This window comes from Carettochelys insculpta, chromosome 21, assembly GCF_033958435.1.
Source record: "Carettochelys insculpta isolate YL-2023 chromosome 21, ASM3395843v1, whole genome shotgun sequence".
In the NCBI taxonomy this organism is placed as follows: domain Eukaryota; kingdom Metazoa; phylum Chordata; order Testudines; family Carettochelyidae; genus Carettochelys; species Carettochelys insculpta.
In genome coordinates, this window is record NC_134157.1 from 16,644,347 (window position 1) to 16,662,243 (window position 17,897).

General features: G+C 46.0%; 1 protein-coding gene across 2 annotated transcripts in view; it reads right to left on the reverse strand.

Annotated features, from left to right (window-relative positions):
- VAV2 (vav guanine nucleotide exchange factor 2) overlaps nucleotides 1-17,897 on the reverse strand; it is a 382,680-nt gene that overhangs the window by 32,079 nt on the left and 332,704 nt on the right. For both annotated transcript variants that reach the window (XM_075015085.1, XM_075015084.1), the window contains exons 9-13: nucleotides 15,738-15,837; nucleotides 12,199-12,294; nucleotides 11,327-11,395; nucleotides 3,771-3,857; nucleotides 1,648-1,733 (exon numbers count right to left, since the gene is read on the reverse strand). In XM_075015085.1, coding sequence (XP_074871186.1) covers nucleotides 1,648-1,733; nucleotides 3,771-3,857; nucleotides 11,327-11,395; nucleotides 12,199-12,294; nucleotides 15,738-15,837 — 438 coding nt within the window. The remainder of the gene's footprint in view (nucleotides 1-1,647; nucleotides 1,734-3,770; nucleotides 3,858-11,326; nucleotides 11,396-12,198; nucleotides 12,295-15,737; nucleotides 15,838-17,897) is intronic.

Sequence of the window (17,897 nt, forward strand, 5' to 3'; positions counted from 1 at the left end):
AGAGAGGGTCCAGAAAAAAGCGACAAGAATGATTAAAGGTCTCGAGAATGTGACCTATGAAGAAAGGTTGAAAGAATTGGGCTTGTTTAGTTTGGAAAAGAAAAGATTGAGGGGAGACATGATAGCGGTTTTCAGGTATCTAAAAGGGAGTCATAAGGAGGAAGGAGAAAACTTGTTCTTCTTGGCCTCTGAGGATAGAACAAGAGGCAACAGGCTTAAACTGCGGCAAGAGAGGTTTAGGTTGGACATTAGAAAAAAGGTTCCTAACTGTCAGGGCGGTCAAACAGTGGAATAAATTGCCAAGGGAGGTTGTGGAATCTCCATCACTGGAGATATTTAAGAACAGGTTAGATAGATGTCTAGCAGGGATGGTTTAGATAGTACTTGGTCCTGCCATTGGGGCAGGGGGATGGACTCGATGGCCTCTCGAGGTCCCTTCCAGTCCTAGTGTTCTATGATTTTATGATTCTACGATTCTGCCTGTGGCCCTGCCCTGTCTGGCAGTGTAGAGCCACCCCTTCTTGTCCAGGGGCCCAGCAAGCCCGTTGCTCGCCCCCCACCTGTGGGCATTGTGGGATAGATGACTGAGGCCTGAGGAGAAACACTGGAGTTGAACACACACACCCCTCTGAATTTCAGAAGAGTGCTAGTTAACATCTAAACTTGGGCCTTGACATGAATTTCACAGCTTGCTCATTGCCGCCTTATAATGGGCCACATGTGATTGGAAACACACTAGATAGCTGGGCATCAGAAAGCTGAAATCCCTAGGTAAGGCTGACTCCTCATTGCTAGAAGGCTGGGCCTCTGAACTAGACCGGCCAGTCCACTACAAAATGTACAGTAAGAAAAACCCTGCATTGGCAGAAGGATGGATGACCTATCCAGTCTCGTCTGTGTAAGGCAACAGTCTAGGTGGGTTGCCAGCAATGAGAAATGAACCTGGAACTTCTGCACCTCAAAGCAGGGGCTCCTGCTTTCCAAGGTTCATAGGCTGAAAGAATGGAGCAGATTCAAGAAACCTCTGTGCTCCCACTATTATGGGGGGGGACAGAGGACCAAACCTGCAGGTGACACACACCAGGTCAGGGAAGCTCACTCTGAACCTAAGGGTACATCAAAACTATATGGAAGATGGACCCGTTCAGAGAGATGCATGAAATCAAACTTTCTGGGGTCATCAGTGGACCCCTGTACTTCTCAATATCACAAGAAAGGAGGTCGATGGGAGAGTTTCGACCTCCCTCTGTGAAGACAGACAGATACGTCGATTGCAGAAAAGTCAACTCTAGTTATGCAATTGCAGTTGCTAGAATTGCATATCTACAATCGACTTACCTACCTAGTGTAGACCTGCCCTAAGACAGATGTTAAACTTTGTTAGAGTCCCCAGGAGAGGGTGACGAGACAGGAAGTGTGAAAAATCTAGATATGGTGCGGGGGGGAGGAGTATTAGGCACCTATACAAAATATCCCAAGTATCAGGACTGTTTCTATAAGATCAAGACATCTGGTCACCCTATGCTGGGTGCATAGCAGTAAGGGGCTCTGTGTTGCCCGTAGCATTTTGAATGTTGTGGGGTCTTGTAACTTGGCTTTTGGGGAGAATTTTGTCTTTTCTCATGGTCCATTTCTTCATTTGCTCACCTGTCCTGCTTTGTGTGGTTCACTATTGAACGGACTTTCAGCTCTCCGTCTATCTTTGGCCTCCCGAATTCTTCCAGTTTCCCTTGCTGCAGATAGCAAAATAAAGGTTAGTAATGAATGGCTTTTATTTTTGCTCCCAAAAGGTCTATGAATATGGCACAAAACGCAAAGAAACAAAGAAGACTGTTTCCAAAAGACAACAAAGCCTCTCCTCCCTCACCCACCCAGTGTTTCCCATAAGCTGAGTGCTTGGGTGGCCACCCAGGAGAGATTCAAGTGCCACCCAGATGTTTGGCAGAGCACCCAGCGCTGGCAGCATGTGTTTCCTTCAATGGTGCACATCTGCACATGCCTTGGTGCACATAAAATTTATCCTGCACTTGGTTGGAAAAAAATTAAGGGAATATTGTGCCCACCCCCAAGCCCAGCTCAGATTCCAAAATGGACCCCTAACAATGGAGAGCATCACCACTCACCAAAACACATAACCAAAAAGTGAACCACCTCACCAGTAGTGCTAGCTGTGAGGGCCTGGAACAGACAGAGGGAGAACATTCCAAAGAGAGTCAACAGGGAGAAGATGCACTAGTGTAAGACTGTACTATGAGGGCCTATCTGGAGTAGCAGAGATTCATATAAACAGTATCCCCAAAAAACAGATGGAACACCAACAGATGACTATTCCAAAAGAAGATGACCCTAGAGAGGATGTTAGGACTCTGATTAAAATAGGGTGAGCATTAAGGTTTGATGACAAACCTGAAGTTTGAAGACAAACCTGAGGATCTAGGTGCAAAGAGTTCACCTCAAGTACTTTTTGCCAAGATTTCCACTCTGGGTGGCAGAAATCTCATGCGATTAGAGGCTCTCGTGAGATTTTCTATTAAAAATGTTCCGGAATCAGAAAATAGAGTTCTGCCCATTTTAGCTCCTGTCTGGAGCCAAAACCAGAGATTTGGGGGATATTCAGAGACCAGAATCATGGATACGTCTCAGACTTCAAGTCCTTGCGAATGCTACTCAATGGAGCACTGCTGCTGAGGGATACGAAACACTCCACCTACATTATTTCATTCTAAAAAAAATCTTGACGCTTTGCTGTTGATCACAAAAATACATATCTTACACAGCTGTGTGTATAATCTGTGGTTATTTCATTATGTGCCATGTAGGTTTTGTACATACAGAATGAGAATAAATCCATAACTTCCGCTACAGAGAAATGAAATTAAACGCAGAACAGATTGTGTTTGGGATTGATCTGAAAAAAGAAACAACTGCATTGCTAACATTTCATCTTCCACATGTCACACCAGCTCGCAGACTGTAGCACGGGAAAACAGATGCTTAAAACACCCATTTGCATTCCAGTAGTTAAAGAGCACCATCCATCTCATTTCTCATACAAATCATGGCTTATCTGACCATTCCATCAAAACCTATCAGCTGGAAAGGCCTACCTCCCGCTTAGGAGTTTACTCAGGTTTCTCCTGGAAACTAGGGATTGTGTCTCAGTCTGTTAAAAAATCATCTATTAAAGCCAACAGTAGTATGTTCAGATGGATAACGCAGAGAGGTGTGCTCAGGTCTCAGTGACTTCAGCAGATCAGTCTCCCATGTGGTTTGAAGGAGAGATGTATGGTACATATTTTTGGAGTTACTTGCTTAGCAATATATTACTTGTACTGTTCTCTCACTTGTGACTATACTCTTGTTCATAAAAATGTTTATTTATCTCCTCTCTCTCTACCCACATAACAGTGAAATAAAACTTTTAATCAGCAGCCAGAGGTGCAAAGATTCATTTTCAGAAAAGGACAGTCCCCCAGCATTGGTGACATGCCAAAATACAGTATGGGAAATCCTTTCAATGGAAAGAACGATAGCCTCACACTGGGATCAAGTAAAGTTTAAAATGTCATGGTTCTCTTTTTGGAATCTGAATAAAATTAGTACCTGGAAAACGAAAAAAGATTGAGCAAATATAAGTGGGTCTTTTAAAGAAAACAAGTACAGCTGATGAGTGTAATTTGTTAATACTTGTATGGAGAGTTCAAGGATGTCAATAAAGACGGAATAAAAAGTTTGGTCATGTGGAGAAGAGAGAAGATTTTCAAACTCACCAAGTTTTCTATTGACTTCTGAAATTCACGTATTTTCTTTAAAGTCTCTTTGTCTCTCTTGACTTCATTTATGTACATGGCCAAGTCCTTAAGAAAAAAACAAATGGTGATTCAGCATTCTTGTTTACTTTCTAATCAAGAATCATTAAAGTAAAAAGCCAGCATCCAACTTCAGGAATTGCTTCAGTAAGTGAAAAGCCTCAGAGGGGAAGCTGTGGTAGCCTGTAACACAGCAACAAGCAGGTCTTGGAGACTAACAAATTCATCAGCTTCTGTAGGTAAAATCCATTTCCATCACTTGAGAAGTGGAAATTAGAGAATGCAGGAACAGAAAGTTACTTGTCATTAGTAGAACCAATATTGATATTCGTCTTTCTACATCATGTGATATAAATGAGACACATCCTGCTTAATTTGCTTCATTAACTGGTTCTACTAATGACAGCTAACCTTTTTTCTTTTTTTTGCTGCTATATATATCCTGGGGTTCTGCTATTTCCACTCCAACCTATCTGAGGAAGTGGGTTTTACCCACAAAAGCTCATGACTTAATTCATTTGTTGGTCTCTAAGTTGCCACAGGCCTGCTTGTTATGTCAGAAAGTGAAGATATTAACTGTTCTGCCAGAATTAAAACTGCCACTGAGCATGTTGGCTGCATCAGAGAAAATATAAATATGAGACCACAGAACTAGTTCAAAATATTTAGAACAAGTATCAGTCAATCAGAACCAAGTGAGGAAGCATGTTTGGTATCATCTTCCATAATCTTTGCATCAGTACACTGCTCACACATCAAGAGTGCTCAGTACTCTGCCTGCTGTAGCATTCAACCCTTCTGGGGCTCTGTAATCATCCTGGTCCATCCTTTTCTCATGTGGCCATCTAGGATTTGCTGGTGTGGGCCAGTGCTAGCTAACTACCTACGGACTGATTTAGATGGTCTCAAAAAGCACAGTTCTGACTTTTAGTTCAGTTGCTACCTGAGTTGACATTCCAGTTCCAGCCAGCATAAGCAACACAAGAACACTGGGCCAGACCAAAGGTCCATCTAGCCCAGGATGCTGTCTTCTGACCATGGCCAAAACCAGATGCCCCAGAGGGAGTGAACAGAAAAGATGATCACTGAGCGATCCCTCCCCGACATACATATCCAACCTCTGACAGAGGCTAGGGACACCATTCCTACCCATCCTGGCTAACAGCCACTGATGGACCGAACCTCCATGAATTTATCTAGTTCGTTTTTGAACCCTGTTCAAGTCCTGGTTTTCACAACATCCTCTGGCCAGAAGTTCCACAGGCCTACTGTGTGCTGCATGAAGAGAAAATTCCTTTTATTAGTTTTAAACCTGTTACCCATTAATTTCATTTAGTGATCCCTAATTCTTATGTTATGGGAACAAGTAAATAACTTTTCCTTGTTCATCTTCTCCACCCCAGTCGTGATTTTATAGACCTCTCTCATATCCCCCCTTAGTTTCCTCTTTTCTAAGCTGAAGGTTCCCAGTCTTTTTAAACCTTCTGAAGAGAGACAGAAAACTCTTCATTTTCTTTTTCCTCCATTGTTGTCCAAAGCCTTGCACCTCAGTGCTCCCTTTTCTTTCAACTCCTTCTTCACCTTGTGTTCCCTTCATCATCATCCTTGTGCAAAATCCAAGTGCCAGCCATCATTCTTAATCAGGGTACTTCTGCTCATCCTCCATCTATACATTAACTAGACTGACAGTAATCAGCACTGGACAAGAAGCTGCTGTCTGACACCTACTCAGCACCATGGCCCCAGTCCAGCAAACCCCTTAAAACATGTCAGCATTCCCATTGACTTCAATGCAAGTTAAGCCCACATATAAATTTAAGCACGTGCTTAGGTGCTTTGCTGGATCAGCAGTGCCACTGGTGTTCTTTCAAAAGGAAAGCATTTTGCAGAGTGCCTTTGGGAGCACTGGACACGTACAGCCTCTCACATCCCCCTTGCAAATGGTCTAGACATCCGTAAAAGAATTCTTCCAATTCAAGGGAAAGCTTTAGTGGAACTATTCCTGTGCTGGAAGTAGGGTAACCTGATACGCTTTCCTGGTTAGCCCTTCCTTTGGCCAAATTCCTCCATGAGCTGAATTCTGACCCAGAGGGCAGAGAAAGACTTCTCTAACCCATCCACCAAACTAATTTCTTACTACATTTTTAACTGATTTCTCATTTATATATTTATGGCCTGTCATCTAGACTCCTCTGTCTCTTTCCCCTCAACTATAGCTCTTGCCAGCTTGGATTAAATCACAACAATCCTGAATTTTTCAAGACATCCCTTTGGGTGCAAACTTTCTGCAGCTTTCCAACATGAGGACTACTACTCAGAGATGATAATCACAGCCCTAAGCGACAATACTTATATAACATCACGTAATACCCATTTAAATAGTCAGTGTCAGCAACAGTTAGGAAGATACAGAAAAAGGAAAAGAGATCAGGTGAAGTAAGATTCCCCTGCCTGTCCAAGCCATCAGAAGCCTCTTCCCCCAGCATTTTCAGCTGTCTCCTTCTCTGGAACATGCCATCTTGCACACACGGAAACAGCACAGCAGGGAGACCTACAGCGAACTGTCGGCTTGACAAACTGTGCAAACTGGGCCCCTTCACAATGAAACAAGTGTTAAAGCTAATGCTGAGAGGCACTCAGTGATTTGCATGCACGACTGTGTGAACAAGTGCTGGGATTTTGCATGCGCCCAATAGTTAATTTGCAAATCTTGCACAAATGCCATTGCCTTACGCAAATCCTACTGCTGGCTCGTGCAAATTTCCATGAGTGGAAAATCAGAAATGAAGTTGAAACCCTGGGGACAATTCAGCTATCGAAACATCTGGGTTTTCCATCATAAGAGTGTTAGAACCCTCCAGCTAACAAACAAGGCTGGAATCTAAATGAAACAAACCATCTGAAAACTGAACCTTGACGTTCATATCAACCAAAGTAAAATTTTGCTGCTTCCTGTGACTATGGCAATTCTGACACTATTTAATTCAGATCTACACTCTCGTGATGGTTTGAAAATGGAAGCAGAAAATCCTGTCTGATGGCAACTGGCAGCTTCACAAAGAAAACAGTGAACCATTAGCACAGCCCAAGAGTTTATCCCTATCATTACTAGTGTTAAAGGGCATCTTATTCAACGAAGCCTGATCTTTTCAAAATTACACAGCCTCCGAAGAAGTCACATAGTGGAAGGATAGAATCCTGCAACGCGTGAAAACATCTCTGCAATTCTCCTGCTTTTTTAAACCCTCGCCACATTTCACTAATGATGTGGAACAGTGAATTTTTCAGGTGGGGTGTTCTGGAGCTCAGATGGAGCAGCTCACACCAGCACTTCTACACTGCAGAGGAAGACCCACTGCAGTAAATCTCAGGGCCAAGGTCAACTGACTTGGGGTCACCCTTTGGGGCTGAAACCAACAGCATAATTATTCATACTCAGGCTGGAACCAGGGCTCTGAAACCCAGCAAGGGGGATGATCATCATAGGCTAAGCCCCAGCTTCAGCCAGAATGTCTACACCAGTGGTTTTCAACCAGTGTGCCGTGGCACCCTGGTGCCCCGTGAGAACTGTCCAAGTGTGCCGTGAAATTTTGTCAATTTCCCCTCAGGGTGGCTCATTGCAGAGGAGGGGAAATGCCAACCCTGCAGGGCCCTGTTCATGACCGGAGACAGCTGAAGTGCTGCTTCTGGGTCCGAACAAGCTCTTGGGAAACCCTTCCCCACTCCCTGCTGCGGCAAGGCGGAAGGAGGGAGGATGGAAGCCGGTTGTAGCTGAGATGTGGGTTAAATGCTGTGTCCTGGCTCCAACCGGCTGGTGGGGATGGGAGCTGCTTTCAGTGGTTACTTATTTATTCAACATCCCTAGCCTGGCGTTGAGCAGATTTTGAAATCCGAGATGGCGTCTGAGATGGCATATTCTGTGATGGATTGGCAACATTAATACATTTGATCCTTGACTAGCTGCTGTATGCGCTACTGTGTTGCCAGTCTCTCCAGTAAGATTGTAACCATAGTAAATGTGATGTTTATGAGCAATTGGTTGAGCTGAAGAAGTGGGTGTGCTGTGGAACTGTTCGTCTCATTGACGTGTGTCATGTGACTGAAAAGGTGGGTCCTTTACATTGCTGTTTTTAGCTCTACAGCATAAGCCCAAGGCAGCTGACCTAAGGCTTATGACTTGCTGCAATGGATTGTCTGTTTCTGCAGTGTGGACACACTCAGACATGGAATGGTGAGGAGAGGGAGGGACATGTCACAGCATCAGAGAATCCTAGAGCTGGAAGAGACCTCAGCAGCTCATCAAGTCCAGCTCCCCGCCCAAAACAGGATCAACCTTAACTAAAACATCCCAGCCAGGACTTTGTCAAGCCGGGACTTAAAAACCTCTAGGGATGGAGATTCCACCACCTCACCAGGTAACACATTCCAGTGCTTCACCGCCCGCCTGGTGAAACAGTTTTCCCTCATAGCCAACCTAGACCTCCCCGCTGTAACTTGAGACCACTGCTCCTTGTTCTGCCACCCCTCATTCCTGAAATCAGCCTCTCCCCATCCTCTTCAGAACACCCCTCAGGAAGTTGATGGCTGCTATCAAATCATCCCTCAGTCTTCTCTTTTTCAAGCTAAATAAGACCAAATCCTTCAGCCTCTTTTCCTAAGTCATGTCTTCCAGCCCCCTAATCATTTTGGTTGCCCTCCACTGGAGCTTCTACAATGCATCAACATCCTTTCTGTACTGGGAGACCCAGAACCGGACATAATACCCCAGATGTGGCCTCACCAATGCTGAATAGAGGGGAATAATAACTTCTCTAGATCTGCTGGAAATCTGCTCCTAATGTAACCTAATATGCTATTAGCTTTCTTGGCTACATGGGCACATTGTTGACTCATATCGAGCCTCTCAGCCACTGTAATCCTCAGGTCCTTTTCCTCTGCACTTCTACTTAGCCACTCGGTCCCCAGCCTATAAGAAATTACATTACTCTTCTTTCTCTCCTTGTATGGAAGTCACTGATTTATTTTCAAAAAGGGTCTCCTTCCCCATTCCAACCCCGCTGTTAAATCCTGGCTAACCATCCAGATCTATACTGCAAATCTCTCTCTCTATCCGTGGCTTGTGGTATTTCCCCCAATCCCACACAGTTACAGGTTAACATTAACAGTACAATAGGAGAAATCTCTGGGCTAACAATGCAGACAGCTCTATGGGCTTGATGCAGTGCGCACTGAATTCAATATATTGACTCCCACTGACTTCAGATCAGGCCTTACTGTTAGCCCTTTATACATTTTTGGTGGGTGTTGTTGTGTGAGAAATCCACACACCACGACTTCGATTCAACAAGGCACTTCAACACATGCCTGACTTATGGCATGTGAGCAGTCCCATCAATGTGCCTCTTTAGGTTCTCTGAATCAGGTCCTTGGCCTTATTCTGAAAAGTGCTGAGCATCTTTAACTGCCACTGACCATGACAGCAGGTGAAGACACATAGCATGCAACCACCTCATATGCTACCGATGTAATTCTTTACCCTGGCAGCAGGAAAAACAAACAAAAACTTTCAGGTCACTGTTGGGGAAGGTAAGCAGCGACACACTGCATTGAGAAAGTCAGAGGCTGAAGTTAGATAAATCGCACTTGTGGAACCTGCAAGTTTTGGTCGGAGCCTATTTAAATCCAGCACTTTGTTTTAAGCACGGCTCACCCCAAAACAGAGAAATTAAATCACTGATTATGCAACAGCTGGCACAACCATTACAACCCCATATCCCCAATTTTCATCATGCCAGGAGCTTGAAAATTCTCTCATCCAGCCTCCATGGATACTTCATTTTTAAAATAACTCAGCAGCGTAGCCATGTGAGTTAAAAACAGTGAGCAGTCCTGCGGGTTTTACGCAGGAAAGCTCATGGCCAAATAAATTTGCTAGTCTCTAAGTTGCCATGGGACTGCTTGCTCATTTTAGAATGGCCACAATTGGAATCTGCTTTCTGGCCCAAGATACTTGACTTGGAAAACCCTGGCCTTGAGTAATCTAAACTGTGACATCCTTCAAACAACCTTCATTTTCCTGTGACCTACGTAACAGCTCTGGATGTACTGGCTCGAAGGGATAATGCTAAAAAGGGCACTGAACTTATGTAAGTCCTATGAAATGCAGTGTCATTAGAAAAAGAAGCTGATCCTCAGACAACGCCGATTTCAGAACATACAGGGCAGATTATGGGTAAATGCTTTGCGTGGTCATGAAGACAGTCTGGGTTTAAGAACTGGTTTCAGGGGCTGACGCTGCGCTGAGTTGTATGGCGATAAAACCAGAGTCTTGCAAAAGATGCTGACAAAAATGGATGTATTTGTTTTTGATTCAATATTTCTTAACTTTGGGAGTTTCCAAAGTTTTTGTGAAACCCCCACATTTTCAAATGCATAGAAATCTCCATCGTGTGGACAAGCCATTGTCTATCAACCCCCTCCACCCCCGACAAGATAGATGGGAAACTCCCCATCTGCTCCAGCCCTGTGGTATTCAGATCTGGAGGATGATGCATCCCCATCTGTGCCCCATGCAGACACAGTACACAAAGAGGCACAGACCTGCTGTGGGGATGGGGGAGGGGGCAATTGGAGCTGTTGTCCTGGGACCCCTTGAAGTGCTGGTAGCTCTGCTCCACTTGGCTGTGGTGGGGCCAGCACCGCAGTCAGGTGGCGCTAAGGGAAACTGCCCTTGGACCGGCTCCTTCTGCCCTGGGTCCTGCCCCCTTGGGGGCAGAGCTGTGTCCCCCTCCCAATTTGCCCTGGGGCCTATGGGGGCTGCCAGCTCCACTGAAGAGGGACAAATTTGCACAACACTGGTGTAGATCAGAATAAGGCCACACTTGCCAGTGGAGTCACTCCAGATTTGCCAGAAGTTGAATTTGTCACAGTATGTCTACATACAATGGTTATCAATGCAGAATCATCACCCAGTACCAGTTTCCATTAGACTTTGGAGCAGAGATATCAGTGTCAGCTACGCATTCCTTGTGAAATGACTTCTAGCAGCACAGGTACATATCCTAAAGGAAAAGACATCACTTTCCTGTGCCCTGATGTGTTACAATTTTCCCTCTAAAGTTTTTTCTGCATATAATTAATCTTCCTGCCCATCACCCCTGTAGAAAGACTGCATCTAAGGAGTGGTGACACCTAACTCTCACCTGCAGCTTTTGTAAAGCAATTAAGAAGCATGTGTATGACATCTGACCACCCTACGTTGAACTATCAGAAATGGCTATGTCAGAACTCTGCAAGCATCACTATCTTTGAAGAAATAAGTCTGTAGATTTTAAGCTCTTTGGGGAAGGAATGGCTTGTTCTGGGTTGATACCGTGCCTAATGCAACTGGGCACTGACCTCTTGGGACTACGGTACCACAGATAAATAATAATAGGCTAGTCCCTGATTTATCTCCACTGTTGCAAGCTCAAGTTCTATGGTGTGATGCTTCTATCAGTTCCCGACTCTTCTCTCACCTGCATAGCTTCCAAAGCTTCCTTGAGTTGTTGCTTTTCTGGCCGATCAGAGGAATGGCTGAGAAGCTCCTGCAAAAAAATATTCCAGGTGTGTTACATGTTGAACCTCTCTAGTCTGGCACTCTCGTGACCTGACCCACGCCAAACAAGAGAATTTGCCGGACCATGAGAGGTCAATAATGTCTAGCAGCATTACCAACACTTCCACTGCTTACTGGGCTCTTAGAAGACATTTGGGGTAGCTTACAGCTAAATAACAGCATGGAACACTGCAAGCCAGGACTGGTGGCTGTGAACAAACTTCATGTGACTGCGTGAAACTTGGCCACACCCATGACAAACGGTCATCCAGCGAACTAAAATCATGCTGGATTACAAATGTTGCTGGACAAGAGAGGCTCAAACCGTAGTAACGTTTCACACACTACTGTGCACCTTGTGTAACAGTGCACCACTGCGTGCCATAAAGCAATTATTGCATGCCACTGTAAACAGAGAGCAGCAAAGATGTGACGGCAGTTAGCCGCTATGCCCATAAGGAAAGGAACCAGCAAAGCTGTTGGTGCTTGGTGGATCTGTTACACAGAGCTGACGGGAGGAAATTCACACATAATCAGATTACCTGAAAGCTTATTTTATATTAATTAATTGCCTCTCATGACTAATTAGTGCAGAATTACCCTGGGTGATTGTACTTTAAAAGATGCCACAAATATCCCATTGTGTTAAGCAGCTGCAGTCATTAGTTCATTTAAAGAAAAAAATCCCTCACACTGAGCTCTCCAATACCGATTCCATGTACTGCAGGAAAAATCCAGAGCTACTCTAGCAGGAATGGCTGCCACAAGGGAACTGGATACTGAAACACTTACTTTTAATAGGAGATGATACTTCAAGACCCTTTGCATTGGGACCACCAACAAGTCCTGCAATTTAAACTTTCCATCCTGAACCTTTAATGTGCATTCCTAAAAACAGAAAAAAATAAATGAAGAGGTGGGAAAAAATTCATCTAAAGTGACTTTGTTTTGCTTCTGTAAACTCTCAAACCACAATGCATCATTAGTTCCTAACTTTTCCAATAGGGTCGCTGGGGTGGGGGTTTGGGAGAAATGTCCCAGTTTCATCATAGCCATCGTACCATAAACCCTCGAAATGCAGGATTTTCAGTTGCCCTTAACTCTCATTAACACGAGCTAAGCACTGCCGCTCCTGCAGAGCTGGTTGTGCTACCCTGCACTGGGGAGACCTCGGTTAGAGTTCTGTGGCTCTTCTCGCCAGGCACAGGACAGGTGTGCTGGGGAGCAAAACACCCACCTTTTGGGGAGCAGAACCGTGTTTCAGAACACTCAATTAGTGACAACACCGGCTGATTCAGGGACCGCATTGGTTGGTTCGGATAACAGTCTATCCAGCCCATAGAGAGGAAGTAGTGACTAGGTCATAGGGAGAGACTGGCCACAGCCACTGGGCAGGGGTGAGGGAGGACAACCAGGAAATAAAATAAAACAGAGAAACTCTCCCTTATCCCAGACCAAATATTAAACTGTAAGACTTGAGTGCATCACGATGGGTCTGATAAGTGCATTAGGCTCCACAGAGAGAGGCTCTGCTAACAAGCAGAAATGTAATTAAATAAGGAGAGATGGATGAACAGCTGGAGGTCACAGCAGCAGTGCCGCGGACACAGGACATAATCTGGATCCTAATAATTTGACGTGAGAGCCGGGAGGTGGGGGTATAAACAGCGGTTCAGTTCATAATCACATGGCTGCATGTGCAGTGCAAATCAGAAGCCATTTGTAGACAAGAAAACACACAGAGGCAGCCTTGCAACTTGAGATTAACATCACAAAGGAAGCAGGAATTTCATCCGGAAACAACAAGCAGCTCAAGGAGCCTGTCCTTTCTGGCTCCTCCTCCTCCTGGGGTGCTGGGAGGACAAATGCACTAAAGATTGTGAGGTGCTTCAGTACGCCTGTAGTGAGGCCAGAGAAGAGCCCAGACCGGTGGTCAGCAGCCCCCGGCACACGTGCCAGGAGTGGCACACAAGCCCATTTCATTTGGCACACAGCAGGTGCTCAGCCCCACCTCTCCTTCCCCTGTGCACCTTGCCACAGTGCTCCTTGTCAGGGCAGGCAGCAGCCGCCAGCCTGGGGTTCTGCATTCAGGGTTCAGCCAGGGCTCTGTTCCCCAGGCTGCCAGTGGCTGCCAGCCTGGGGTCAGCCAGGGCTCCTGCCCTAGGCCGTCAGCAGTGGCCTGCTTGGAGCTGGCCACCAGAGCTCCCCACCCCAGGCAGCTGTCAAGCTTGGGGCTGGCCAGGGCTCTGCACCAGCAGCTGTCCAGGTGGAGTAGCTGGGAATCTGCACCCATGGCCTCCAGGACTCCCCACCTGAAGATGCTGGCTGCTGCGGACCCAGGGCCACCTGGGCTTTCTGCCCAGCACCCGTGGCTGCTCCGATCCCAGCCAGTCAGGCTGCCCACCAGAATGGTTGAGTCCCCGGTCTTAGCAGCCCAGGTTCAGCAGGTCCTGTCTGACCATGGATGTTGCTGGACCAGAAAATCCAGGATAAGAGAGAGTCGACCTCTATTAAAATCCTGGACAATTTTAGATAACTGAAAACCCAGTGGGATGAAGATTTAAAGACTGAAATGGTAAAGCGCTGCATCTTCATTTATTTATGAAGGAAGCAGTTGTGCAAAGGACTATTAGTGACTTTAAAAAACATCACCGGCACTCGGGCTGTACATAGAGGTCAAAAGGCCAAATTTCGGCACTCTGCCTCAGACAGGTTGCTGAGCCCTGGCCTAGACTAAGAGAAAGACCACGTCTGGTCTGTTAGCCCAGGCCAAACGGATTCTTGCTGATGTAAAGAGAAAATGTTTGGTGGGGGGCAGGTCTGGCTGCCATAGCCACAAGAGCCATTGGGGCACACAACAGAGAGAACAGAACAATTCAGTCCCCCCCAGTTAGTGTAAGTAGGTCCAGTCTCCATTGACTTCGTTAGGTTGTAACAGCTTGTGCCAGAACCGAACGTGGTCCAAAACTAGAGCTCAGCAGGAGGAAGGGCTGGGCTGGGCAGGGCAGACACCGAGCAGGAACTGCTAGATTGGTGGGTGGACATCTGGGCACGAGCTGCCCACAACACACCTGGCTCCAGCACCACAAACACATCTTCCAGGAAGTCAGCACCAACGACACAGGCGCCTGATCCAAAAACCACTGGAGTCAACAGAAAGGCTCCCACTGGCTTTGGAGTGGGCCCAGAACACCCCAACTTTGGAGGCAGGGAGTGATTTCACCTTACTGGGGTGGAGCCGTCACAGAGGTCGGGAAGTGACTCTCAGGCTCGGGGAGTGGAAGCAGGGCTGGGTGAAGCTTATTCACACATGCAGCCCTAATGCTTCTGAGCAATGAAGTACGGAGAAGAGGTGGGCTTTACGGAGGGAAACATAGTGGATGGGAAAGACAGGCTACATGGGACACCTGCTCTCCTGAGCTGGGCTGATCCACTCCTAAACCCTTTTTACTGGGGAAATGGGTAGAATGCTCCGGGGGCCAGTCACGGATCTGCCAGAGACAGTGATATTCTGTGGGGCTCGGAGCAGGAATGACTGAGTGAAATCCTCTGACTTGGGTGAGACAGGAGGTCAGAGAGGACACGATCCTTCTGGCCTCAAACTCCACCAGTATCTGAATGAGCACTGAGGGTGCTCAGCACCTTGCAAGGGGATGACAAATCAGGTCATTCTCTACTAAATCTTTTCCTCTACCCATGGCTGTCATTCACTGGGACACACGCAGCTGGCTGGGGGACGTTTTTGGGCCTTTCCTGCTACAAAGCCAGAGGATTTAAAAAAGAGAAGGGTGCGGGAACCGAAACACGTCCATGAACACAGTCTAAGCGTGCAGCTCTAAATCTTGCACCAGGGAGGTCATGCGGGTGTAAGAAGCTGATTCTACACCCTGCTCTGCACAGTGGCTACCAAACAGTTACAAGGGGCTAAGTAGGAGCTCCTTTAGCACAGGCCCTGCACAGGGTTGGGAGTGGGAGGCAGATGAAGGATGCAGTGGTGACATGCTACAGAGATTCTGGGCTGCTCACTAACTCAAATAAAGCATTCTGGGGCTGCTCTAATGTATGCCAGGGGCACATTGGCAGACCCCCTACCAAGATGGCTGACAGCTGATGTGAAGCTATCTTTGCCCACCAACGCCCTTGCACTGCCCCAGAATCAGCCCCCGTTTCTTCCCTCCCTTTTTAATCAAACGTCTTTGGGATGCCTCCTTAATTGTTCAAACCCAGCAGCAGTTTCTAAACCAAACAAGCAAGTCAGGGATGCAGAACCCAGAAGAGCAACTGGATGGAACACTCGGTGGATTGATCCCATCTCCCTCACCTCCACTTACCTCGACTTTCAGCCGAACGTCCTCTTTGTTTGCAATGAGGCTGTTGAGGGTGTTTTGGGCGCATTCCATGTGGCTGCAGTATTCGCCATAAATCAGAAGCCTGGAGAGGATGGAACGGGATACATTTGCCAACTGTTATGACTCATGAGAAAAAAAGACAGGGAAGTGCAAAGCAAACAGCTAGACCCGCATTTATCTGCTCAGTGAAGATTTGCACCTTTTCACTATACCGCTTTTTTAACGGCTGAGGCTTTCTGAGAAGCATGTTTGAACTGGTATGGGAAATTTGGTGGCCAAATTAGGCTGGGGGGAGGTGTAGCGGGGAGCAGAAGGGAATTATTAATTAATCTGCCCTTGTACCATGGCTGCTCCCTTGACTGCCAGGCCCCAGAGTCCTTACGTAATTCCAACACTGTCCTGTAACTGGACAATCTCTTTGCCAAAGAATGAATGGGCACAAATCCGACATTAGGAATCTGACTACATATTAATGGGTAAGTGAACATTACAACTTGGCAGGGCACACAATTGAAGACCTAATGGTGTGTGTTTTAAAACAGAGAGATTTTTAACACCAGATCACAACGGGAGACATCAGAATTGGAATTTATTTTCAAGTTTGATCCCTATCACTGCGGTCTCAACAAAGATCTCAATTATCTTACGCACTACAAGGATAACCTCCCCACCTTTGATATTTGCAATGATGGCAGACATCCCACTTCATTTAAGAGATACGTGCAGAGGGATTTTTTCCCTCATCTTCCCCTTCCCCTTCCTTCTCCCACTGAGCTGATTCAACAAGTTTTTTCTTTCCCCTTTTTCCCCTATCTTTTTAAAATTCCTTTTCTCTCAGTTGGCAGCATTCTCCATATCTGAAGAAGTGGGTCTGTCCCACGAAAGCTCACCACCTAATAAAGAACATTGTTAGTCTATAAGGTGCTGTAGGACTGTCTTTTTTGTTCTCTATACCCAAGTTTGCTTGAGTGATGTTACCCTGTAATGCAATGCTCATGTGCCATTGCTCTAGACTGCTATGAAGTTCCTGTTAATCCAGGAGGAAAGGACCTGGGATGATTTCCTATCTGGAAATTCATTCATGTTTCGTCTTTCTACTGACTGAAAAGCTCCAAATCAGGCCAGTAGAGGGCATCTGTTCTGTGTTGCTACTTCTTAAACCGTCCATTCTCGGGCCCACACTTTACTTTATTCTTTACCAACTGTTTCTTTTCCAGTAACTTTCCAAATGGAGATGGGTCTGGCTCAAAACTCTGGATTGAAACACATCAAGCCCGTGGCAAAGTTTGGATCTGAATCTAGATCCCAACTTCCTGTCAAGTCCTTATCTCTGTAGGGAGCTGTACCAATGTCCCAGAGCTTACCACCTTAGTGATTGCTAAATTATCTATATTGCAGCAGCACTTAAGAGCCCCTGTCATGGACCAGGAGCTCACTGTGCCAGGTGCTGTACAAAAGACAGAACAAAAAGCCACTGCCTCTCAGAGCCTGCCATCTGGATTAAGGTTCCCTCTATTTTTTTTCTAGCTATGTGAAGAATAAATTTTGTTATGTGCACTGAGGCATGTGCAGATGTGTACCACTAACAAACACAGGCTGCCAGATGTGGGGGCTCTCTGAATCAGCTGGGCAACACCTGAATCTCTCCTGGGCGGCTGCCCAAGCACTCAGCTTATAGGGAGCACTGGACATAGCATCACAATCTTGTGGCTCTAGGCTATCGGCTGGTCAGATACATTTAAAAGGAATCTGTTTCAGGAAGGAGCATTTTAAAATAAACATATAAAAGTGCATCCAGGAAGAACCTCCTTTATAGCATGTTATGAAATGCTCCCGTCAACGGTAATAAGCAAACACACCACTCCAAACACTGTATCTCTTACCCAACGATTGCAATACGAGTTGCACTCCCCACATATGCTATGGATCTGCAAGGGGTGTACAGACAATTGCCTTTGGTTATGTCTACACTGACAAAGACAAACTACAGAGTCAAGTATCTGAACTCAAGTCAATCAGCTCTGGCTTGGAGGGCTAAAAATAGCAGCACAGACTCTCTGACTCAGGCTGAACCTGGGCTCTGAGTGTCAGTGAAGGGGAGACATTTTTGGAGTCCTACCATTTTTAGCCCTGCAAGACAAA